The 10,789-nt window shown below is 32.6% G+C and overlaps 2 protein-coding genes across 4 annotated transcripts; both read left to right on the plus strand.

The window, feature by feature from the left end:
* Positions 1–548: 548 nt before the first annotated feature.
* LOC104719616 (vesicle transport v-SNARE 11-like) lies at positions 549–2,648 on the plus strand. 3 transcript variants are annotated; one of them, XM_010437567.3, is made up of 6 exons: positions 687–837; positions 1,037–1,190; positions 1,435–1,493; positions 1,563–1,751; positions 1,853–2,023; positions 2,285–2,648. In XM_010437567.3, exons 2-6 carry the CDS (start codon positions 1,097–1,099, stop codon positions 2,462–2,464), a joined length of 693 nt encoding a protein of 230 aa, XP_010435869.2. In that variant the 5' UTR covers positions 687–837; positions 1,037–1,096; the 3' UTR covers positions 2,465–2,648. The 3 variants fall into 3 exon arrangements, with proteins under 3 accessions (XP_087326200.1, XP_010435869.2, XP_010435870.2); XM_010437568.2 differs by having other exon boundaries at positions 777–936; XM_087470074.1 differs by having other exon boundaries at positions 549–1,190.
* A 7,371-nt stretch (positions 2,649–10,019) lies between these two features.
* Positions 10,020–10,478, plus strand: LOC147937298 (uncharacterized). Its single transcript, XM_087468735.1, has one exon. It carries the CDS (start codon positions 10,020–10,022, stop codon positions 10,476–10,478), a length of 459 nt encoding a protein of 152 aa, XP_087324861.1.
* The last annotated feature ends 311 nt before the right edge of the window (positions 10,479–10,789 follow it).

Below are 10,789 nucleotides of genomic sequence, written 5' to 3' on the forward strand. Positions count from 1 at the left end.
TGTCTTCAGAGACGTTGCATTTTTTACAGACTGTTTAGACTTGGTGAAGATGGTGTCTTCTCCTAAGCACTGGCCAGCTTTCTCGGCGTACCTTGACGACATCAAAATTGACAAGGAAGAATTTTCGTCATTCTCTTCATCTCTTATCTCTAAAAATGCTAATGTAAGTGCGGATTCACTGATACGCAAATCGCGTAATTATTTGCATCATGTTTTGTTTGTAAACAATTTCTCACCTAATTGGCTCGCTAATCTTTTATTGACAAAAAATAGTAAAAGTAGAGCCGTCTAGTTACAATAAATCATAATTCTCCAAACCATAAATCATAATCAATAGTAATTCAATGAATTCAATTATTCTTCTTGTTGAAATTTACAGTTTATTAACATTATTAGTTACTATAAAGTATACAACTAAAAAGCCAATATTTATGGAACAATTTGTACAGCGATGCTACGGCATTATACCAATTCAAGGATGGAATGCTGAAGAAGTAATCCTTCTTTCTTCTTTGCATATATTCAAACGAAGAATGAAACAACTTATAGTTTTTTTTTTAAAAAAAAAAACACAACTTGAACTTGTGTATAAAAAACCAATTAAAAAAGGAAGTCAAGTATTATTTGAATAATTCTTAAAATTACGAGTTCTTATCTTTTCGTCATATTCCTTTCAGATTAGAAATTGTTCCACTCCTTCAAAATAATTATTAACTTATGCACCGGCGTACTCTCTTTCATATAATTATCATTTGAACTCTCTCATCTCTTTTATCAAAAGAAAAAAAAAGTTTCTTTCGTCTAGTAGCTAGTATTGTATTCATTCACTTGAGATCGGTGATTTTAACTCTTTTTCTTTTTCTCTATTTCGTGTTAGGGTTTTGGTAGTTTTAGACATCAATGACCTATAAAAATGTTTTCTTCTTCTAGTCCCGTGTAATAGATCTTATTGATGGTTCCGGTTAATGTGATTTATATAGAGGCTTTAGTGATCTAATTAGCTAATACAGTGTTTTTTTTTATATCTTTCGATCAGGTTTGCGAATACAGAATTGAGTTTCATCATCGTTGAGTCTGCTGATTCTGCTTCTGCACAATGACTAATACGTTCCACGAATACGAGCAGCAATATTGCATGCTCTGGGAAAATCTTATAAAGAAGGTTTCCTCAGCGTTTGTGCTTTATGGAGGTAACTTAATATCTTCATTCTCTGCCTTAGTTTTTTGGTGGACCGATATAAGTTCGAATCTTAGGTCTAGAAACCATGTTAAACTACTAGTAGTTGAACTTGTGATCTTGGAGAAATTTCATTAGTTTCCTTTGGTAAGTGGAGAAATATTTAAAACTTTGAAACCATCTTAAATGTTTGAAATTTTGTTAGGCATATTTTGGTTTGTGCTTGACTTAATTTTAGATCATCATTGTATATGCAGAAAAAAAGAAGGAGAAGCTCTCTGAAATAACATCTGATCTTGGAAGTGTAGAGAAATTGGTATGTGATTGGAATTGTGTATAGAAGTCTTCTATTATCCATTTTGTCATTTTTTTTTTTTTTCATCAGATTTGGAAAATGGATCTTGTAGCTAGTAGCCTTGCAGCAAATGTTAAATCCATCCTCCTTGTCAAGTTAAGGGAAGCCAATTCTAATCTGAAAAGTCTTAAACGTAAAATTAAGAAAATCACATATGAAAACGTGGACGCTTCTACTCAAAATGACTTGCTTAGACCTATTATGGCTGACACAAAGACGGTATGTATGGACTTGGTATCGTTCGATGTAACTAATCTATTTCCTGCCTAGCTAGTTAAACATATGTTGATACTTGATACTCTTTTGTTAATTGAGATAAGGCTTCAGCTGATCAAAAATCAAGATTGAGTAATTTGACCAAGGATTTGAGTAGAACAACAGAAAGATTGGATGACAATCGAAGATTAATGCATGAGACAGAAGAATTTGGTGTCTCAATACTCCAACGCTTGCAAAGTCAAACACGGTCTCTCCAAAGCACCCAAGAAACGGTATTTGCTTTCTGCCAGACTTTTCTCTTACTCCAGAAATCATTCCTTCACTCATATAGGTATATATTACACAACAGAGCTTAATTAACTTACTTTATAGGAGTGCAATTAACGTACTCGAACAAGATTCATCATAATTTCATCATAAAAGTCTTCTAACAAAACAATTATATGTTTTATAAATATTGCTTGAAACTTCCTAATATTTTGAGAGAGTCTTGGTGGCCTCGCTTTTGACCAATATTTGGAACGTTATTACAGCTTCACGGAATAGATGAAAACGTCAAAGAGAGCGACGCGATCTTGGCATCCATGAAAGGAACAGACTTGTTTGTGACCATTGTCGATGTGGCCATTGTTGCTGTGGCCATTGTCGCTGTGGCCATTGTTTCTGTGGCCATTGTTGCTGTGGCCATTTTCGCTGTGGCCATTTTCATTTGATTCTGTGTTCTTATATAAACTTTTCTCATCCTGACCAAATGTGTATCACTGAACAATTGCTGTGTTCGTTTGTGAAGTTATGTATTTTCTCTCTTTTGTATTCTTAACGTGACTACGTCTGGAACTAGTAACTCTTATTGATTGTTCATATATATGATCGATGACAAGGTTGGTTTTGGTGATAGATTTCATAATAATGGTTTTGTCTTTATATATATATATTTTTTTTCTTCTAATATTATACTCTATTTAAGTTTGAGTGGTAGGTTTTATTCTAATGACTTTTTTTCTTTTTTTTTATATTATATATAATTTAATTTAATTTTAATTGAAAATATTATTTCATATAAGTTTAATATCAAGGACCAAATTTTTATAATTGAGTCCTTTTTGCTTCCAAACAAACACTTAAACCTCAAACTTTAATAAAATAAATATCTCTAAAATTATTGGAACTACATCTCTCATAACAAATTTCTGAAAATTGCAAGTTTTGTGACTGTAACTTTTTGGCAATCCAAATGGCTGAGCGGAATTGTCGGGTTGATAGTGAAATGGAAAGCTGGTAACGAGTAATACAAGATGGTATACTCATACATCGAGAATAGAGTTGATTTGAATGAGAAATTAATGTATGAATTGAGACACTTGGATGCTTGGGAAAATGTCCCACATCGTAAATGGGGAGTGTTTCCCACTCTCCTATATATGGTTTCACTCTCATCTATTTCAAAAGTGTGTAGGAGGGAAAGAGAAGAATGCTGCATGCACGCCGAACCAAATCGAACCGGGCTGAGTTGGGCGTCAGACATCGCTATTCGGCTCTTCGGAATTCTCGCCTCGTCGAGTATTTTTTTGGACCATTGTTAGGCCCATATTTTTTTGTTAAATACTTAGAGTGAACTCCAAGTAACTTGTGAAATACTTCTATTACACAAAGTGGCGCATCCATTCATTATTTGTCACAGGCTAAAACATAACAACTCATAGTTCTAAAATCGCCTCTCTCAATTCTTTTGTCCAAATAAGTTCTTAGTTTAGTTATTTCAAAAGTATATCATAGATCATGTTCGTTTGAGTATATTACTTGTCTGCTCGTGTATTAATTCATGATCGATTGGATCCTGGGATTCATAAATTGTGATTGTACAAAGCACTTACGACCAATTTGTTGAACTAAGCAAAAAATATATCATATCTTGCCTCCATGATTTATATTAGGGTCTGTTGGAGAATTAGTACATTTTTGAAATTTAATTGTCGGGATGATAGTGAAATGGAAAGTTGATAACGAGTACTACAAGATGGTATATACTCATGAGCCACTTGGGATGTTTGAGAAAAATTTCCACATCGGAAATGGGGAGTGTTTGTCACTACTCTCTTATATATGGTTTCACTCACATCTAGTTTCAAAAGTGTGCTGAACCAACTCGAACCGAACCAGGCCAGGCCATGCACGGGCGACGGGCATCGTTTTGGTCTTTTGAGAATTCTCGCCTCGGCGAATATTTTTTTGAACCTTTGTCAGGCCCATCTCTTTTAGTAATGACTTGGAATGAACTCCAAGTAACTTGCGAAATACTCTAAAAATATTCTCTCGGAACCCTACCTCCTACCATCTTCTCAAATTTTTCACGCGCTAAAATATAACAAATCACAGTTCTAATATCGTCTCTCTCTTGATTCGTCTAAGTAAGTTCTTAGTTTATTTGTTTCAAGAGTATATTCTAGATAGATCAAGTTCGCTTGATTCTGTTACTCTTGTGCTCGAATATTAATTTGTGATCGGTTTTATCCTGAGATTTAGAAATCGTGATTGTCCTAAAGCAATTACAATCGATTTATTAAATTAAAAAAACAATATATCATATCTTACCTCCGTGATTTATATTACGTTTTTAAATTATGTTGTTGTAATTTGTTCATGATTTAATTATCTCAATTATTTTCGCATATTTTTTCAATTTGATTTTTTGAGCTCCTACAATAAAAAGCTAGCTTCTTTTAAGCATATGAAAACAAATAAAACAGGACCATATTTCTGTTAAATATCATAATAATATAACTTACTTTTCTAAAAAGTATAATAATATATTATTGGGCAATTGACAAAAATAGCACACATTTAAGTTTTTGTTCCAAAACTAGCACATACATTCAAATATTCCAAATTTAGCAAAAATTTGTATATCATTAAAAATAAAATATTAATAAATTAAAACAATAATCTCTCTCACATCTGAAACAAAATCGTGACTTTGTAACCACCGTGTACTCTCTCACTCCTCCATCTCCGTCGATTCCAAAACCAAATGCAAACGGTGTACCATCGACGAACCCAATCAGATCTGAATCGGAGATGAGTCATCGTCGGTCGGTGTATCATCGTCGGTCAATCAACGGTGGTATCATGTTCACGTATCAGATTCATGATTCTTCTTCTTCCCCGATCATCTTCTTCGTCTTCGCGTCACTGTTCATCATCTGGTCTTCCTAGTGTAAGCTTTATATCATTTTCACTTGCTATTCTTCTTTTATTGTAGAAATTGTAAGCATTGTAACTTTTATATGTTTGTGATTTTGAATTTTTTTTCCAAATCCCTAAAAACCTAGATCATCATATTCTTATTAATTTAGTTAGGCTAGTATTTGAGGACATAAACAAACCAGAACTTGAGATGATTCAGTGTTGGCTTTATTATGTGTGTATGATTTGCAGTTGTAATTTTTATGTGTGTGTGATTAGGATTTTTGATTATGGAAGTCTTGTTCTTTCTTACTTGAATTTGTTGCAGAATTAAAGAATCAAATTATTGTTGACTGCAAAATAATTTATATTACTCTACTTGACTTGGTCGTTTTAGTTTTGTAAGAACAAGTTTATTGTAAGTATATTTGCGACGAGTCTTGAAATTGGATGTTCTTGTTGCTTATTGAGATGGTGTTGGAGCTGAGTTAGGCCTAACATGCACCATCAATTAAGCTTCTATCTTTGTGTTGTTAGATTTATATACCACCTCATGATAAATTTAAAGTGTGTTTGCCACAAGATTTGAACCTTGCCCATAATACAACATTTTTAAAAAAGAACTCAGTTATCTTATCTCTTATGTATAATATGTTGTCATCCTTATTGATTGTTGCTTGTGTATTGTTTATTGTTTGTTGCTTGTGTATTGATGTGTTTCTTAGTCACATTTGAAAATTCAGGAAGAATTGTTGCAAATTCAGAAAAACTTTCCTCAAACATATTCCATGTTTTCATTTTTATTGCAGGAAATGGGGATTGATCATTGCTTGTTGGAGTTTATCTTATACTTCTCTCAATTGGGGAGATAAGAGTATGTAATTCAAAATTTGCTTTATTTAGCTTCTGATTACAAGGTAGTAGCAGTATTGCAGTAGCTGCGAAATTGTTCTCATAATCAGTGCATCTAATGCAATACATAATGTTCTTGAATTTCAGGAAGACTTTCATGAAAAGAAAAAAAAGAGCATTAGGAAGGAGTCATTCACGTTTAGGAAGAACTCCTTGAAATTTAGGAAGAATTCATTGACATTTAGGATGATCTTCTTAAGACATCATGTTGGATATTTCTATTTGCTACCTTTATTCTAAAACACCAATATGTGCACATAATCAAATCATTATACATCACTAATGAAGTAATATGTGGTACAATAAAGCAAAACACATATAAAGATATTTAAAAACACATTTTTAAAAAATTTAGGAATGATTTCATAGCTTTTAGGAAGGTGTTCTTGAATTTTAGGAAGACCTTCCAAAATGACGAACTCAAACTTCCACTCAAGTGCCCATTTTCCCATCTTCATCATCAACTCTCTGCTTTGTTCTTGAAATATTTGTCATCATGTATATCATCAATCACTTGAGTTAGACCTGAAAACCTTATTTGTCATCATGTATATCATCAATCACTTGAATTTGCAGGTTGTATGTCTCTGAAAAATTGTAGCAAAATCTAGTTGTAGGTTCTTCAAGTTTAAATATGATTGACACCTTAAACGGAGATGCGAGATCACAGTGAAGTAGGATGATCATAATACATTCAAGTTTAAAATTGTTAATTTTGCTCTAGTGCCAAACCTACAAACTACAAGCCAAAGAAGTCGACGACATTGAAACCAATGACAATGATGAACTTCTATTACTCTTATAAATCGTTTCCTCATCTTTCTCCACTCAACAATCTTCTACTGAACACCAGTTCTCAAATGATTGAATGATGTTTAGGAAGGATCTTTTTAAATTCAGGATGGTTTTCCTAAAAACATCATTACCCCCTCACTAATATATCATTACCCCCTCACTAATGTATTAACCTTGCACATATTGAGGTAAAACACCAAAAAGAGATTTAGAAACACATTTTTTTAATATTTAGGAAGGATACAGTAATATTTATGAAGCAAAACTTAAAGTTTGTGATAGCCTTCATAAAATATTTTTTGGAAGACACAAAATCAAATTATTACTCGTATATATCTTATATATATATATATATATAGATAAAATATCAGAATGTGCACAAAATAAAATCAAATATACCTCACTAAATGGAGTAATATGTGATACACTCATTTCTTTAGATTTAGGAAGGATTTCATAGTATTTAGGAAAACTTCATTGATATTTAGGAAGCTTTTCCTAAATATTCAGAAATCCCATTAATGGTGATGACCAAACTAGATGATCATACTCCGCCTCATCAGCACTACTAGTCAACTCGATAACAGATGAAGTATAAGCCGAAGACATCGAAATGATGAAATTTTTACTCTTTACCAACTACTTTGTTCCCAATGACATTATATCAAACACTTGATATACAACTACTTTGGTATCCAAATAAGAGAGAATATAACTCAAATACACATTTCAGCTTCAAGATTACCCATGTTTTTCTACTTCATTCACAGTTAAGATTCCAATACCAACCAATTTAAGCCACCATTCATAATCAGATTTCATTCATTACCTAACAATTCCCAGCAGTTCAAATTTCATTCAATACCCAACATTTCATTCACTTGAAGACAAAGCCCAAAGATTTAAGTGGAGGATAAGCTTCAAGTTCTCGTTCACTTCCTTCATCCAACACGACATCTCCGCTTCTACTTTCTCTTTTACATTCAAAAGCTTTGGTGGTGGGCTCAGAAGTAAGAACAAAAATCTGTGATTCTTATTAATTAGTATCGATGAGTGGTGGTGGCAATCTCGTCAACGGTGTTTGTCGTTGCTTTTTTCATCGTTGTCCTTCTTTTTATTATTCTTCCAATAACCATCACAATCCTCGACGACAATAACAACGATGGAGCTACGAATAAAAATGTGAATCCAATTGGTGATAAGAATCTTAAAATTTGAGATCAATAACAACGATTTGCCACCACAAGCTTTGCTTTCACCAGAAGATCCACCTTCATCGAGAAGCTCCGCCTTCACCAGAAGCTCCGCCTTCACCAGAAGCTTCGTCGGAACATAAGCAATAAATTCGTAATATTTAATAAATTAATGCAAAAATTATCATTTATTTTGTTTTTGAGATAAAAATTCACTAATGCTACTTTTGGAATATTTGAGGATGTGTGCTAACTTTGGAAAAAAAACTTAGATTAGTGCTAATTTATGGTATTTCTCTATATTATTTAAGATGTAAGAGAGAGTTCTGCTTGAGACATATGGATATAGGGAAATTTCAAAAATAACCCTTTTGTAATACTACTTTTCAAAAATATCCCATCGGTTAAATTTTACAAAAAAACCACTAAAAATTTGTAAATTTTCAAACTTTGTGTGTAAGCTTATAATTATATACACAAATTACCTTTATATGTATGTAAATTTTTTTATATTTAACAAATACAGTATAAATACCTTTTAAAAACCTTAGAAAATATGTTTAAAAATCTTTTAAAAAATCTTGTAAACCTTTCAAAATCCTTGTAAATACCTTTTTAAAATAGATAGTGAAAGGGATATTTTTGAAAAGGGTATACCAAAAGGGATATTTCTCAAAAATTCTCATGAATATATGATATGAAGGTCAAAGACAAATTATTAATAGATATATATAAGTTTATATATATATATATATATGTGAATAGTTTTGAGATGATAATTATAAATTAGTCAACCAAAAAAAAAAAGACATAAGAATGAAAGTTTCACCTTGACCTCCAAATTATATCGACTTGACTTGACTTGAATGCTAAATAAAGATAAGTTTCATATGATCGCAAAATTTACATATAGCTAGTTTTATGGGATTGAAAAATTGTATTTGTTTTAACCAAATTAGCCTCACTATAATAATCTCTGTAATCAGACCATATTCATATCACAAGAGACAAGAGTTATCTATGGTATATCTGTATGTATCATCTTAAGCCTAGAATGAGAGAAAGAGGCATTCGCATAGCCAAAGATAACTTGCCGGGCAGGCTCGCTTGTTCTTATTATAAAAAGTAGAACAAAAAAATCAACTACATATATATATATAAAGCACAGTCTCCACAATATATATTGAAACAACTATAAAGAATAAAAGTTAGATTCAAAGCTGCCGGCAAGTCATCCTTGGCTGAACAACAATGGCCTTTTTCCCACATTCAAGGCCTTAGATGAGATGAGACGATCATTCACATCTTCATTTTTATTCCTATCCAGAACTATCTAATAGTATATATTTCTCGAACATTAATATTTTTTTTGGACAACGAAAGTGAATTTTTCTAAATAATAAAAAATTAACTTAAATAACCCAAAAAATATGAGAGCAAAAAGGCGTTTGTGAATTGTGAGTGTATTTGTTGTTCCAAAATGTTTGAAAAACAAAAATAGTTGAAGCAAATTAGAAGAGAAAGAAGACATTTGGAAAATTGGAAGAGAGATTTAAGCAAAAAAAAGAAGAAAGAGAGACATTTGGAGAAAAGATGAAAAGATCATTCAAGTTTGTAAGTGGCTCGCTTGAAGTAAAACCTATTTTAAGGTGTTTCGTACTTACTGATTTTTCTACCAGTTTCCAATTGCTCATTAATGTTTGGGTTCCGCTGCATAGGCTCGTCTTCCAATAGCTAATTCGTACATTTATAACAGTTTTATAGTACTTCCTAGTCTTGTATTCGTACATTTATAACAGTTTTATAGTTTGGTCCTACAATCCCGAAGGCCGAAAACTACTTTGTGGAAAGGAATCGATTATATTGCTAGGTTTGTGCAAAATTTCGTTAAAATCCCTGGAACATGCTTTGTTCGTGGCACATGCTAATGCCCTAAGACTCTTGAAGCCTATTGACACTTTAGCTCTGAACTCAAATTGTAACAAGGTTGATTTTGGTTCTGCCATTATTCATTCTACGTCAATTCTAGCTAGAGGCTTTAATCACCACCCTCTCGTCATCACCTCTACGGGTAGTGTGTCATCCCGTCAACCTCATGTATTAATCCCCAGCAAATGCCCTCATGTATGAAGCTTAGGTATGTTCTATCTTTTTTTTTTTTTTTGGTCAAAGGTATGTTCTATCTATGTCCGTGTTACGTCGGCTACAAAATTTGTGTGGATTTCTTAATCTCCATGGTCTAGGCCTTATTCCGAGAGAGAACCCACCTGTCTTGTTACGACATTTCATCGTATCCGTACGAACCTTGTTGTTAGCTTATACTTTGGCTCTTATTGCTCCCAAGTGCTTGAAGCCCCATGGATTCTTAGACGGGATTTCATCGTGTCTCATGGTTGGTTATGGACCTAGGCTTCTCTTGGCCAACAATCACCACTTGACATGTCTAGAAGGCTACTCCAAACACCATCTGATTGCCAAATCCACCTTTTCAACGTCATCTAGTCTATGCTTGACAGTGACCATCTTGTTTTCCATTGAGCCTCTCTTGGAAGATTGTTCGACAAACCTTGATCTCACATGTGGTAAATTGCTTTCTAGCTTTTGCCTCAAAAGCTCTCTTGGATGCCTTTTCGATCTCTTTTAATTTTCTTTGTATGGCATTGGGGAATGCCTTTATGTATTGTATTCTAAACTTTGGAGCTTGGAATCCACGAAAATCAAGCGTTTGACAAAAAAAAAAAAAGTCTTAAATAAATATTTCTAAGTTTATATTTTATTTCCCCGAGAGGAGCATGCAGCAATATGCGTATTATATAAATAGACAATGCACGTAGGAGCTGTACTATGCATATAAACTTATTCTGCTAGTAAAATGCATATAAAATTATTAAGTGTTTTTTTTGTCAAGTAATTATTAAGTGTTTATAATTTGTAATATAAAAAAATTGTAATGTA

The sequence above is a fragment of the Camelina sativa genome, chromosome 10, assembly GCF_030686135.1.
Source record: "Camelina sativa cultivar CO46 ecotype springtype chromosome 10, ASM3068613v1".
Taxonomy (NCBI): domain Eukaryota; kingdom Viridiplantae; phylum Streptophyta; class Magnoliopsida; order Brassicales; family Brassicaceae; genus Camelina; species Camelina sativa.

Coding starts and splice junctions, on each gene's coding strand:
- LOC104719616 (XM_087470074.1), top strand. CDS start 1,097: ATGACTAATACGTTCCACGAATACGAGCAGCAATATTGCATGCTCTGG. Junction 1,191..1,434: donor AGCGTTTGTGCTTTATGGAG/GTAACTTAATAT, acceptor TTGTATATGCAG/AAAAAAAGAAGGAGAAGCTC. Junction 2,024..2,284: donor TCCAAAGCACCCAAGAAACG/GTATTTGCTTTC, acceptor ACGTTATTACAG/CTTCACGGAATAGATGAAAA.
- LOC147937298 (XM_087468735.1), top strand. CDS start 10,020: ATGTCCGTGTTACGTCGGCTACAAAATTTGTGTGGATTTCTTAATCTC.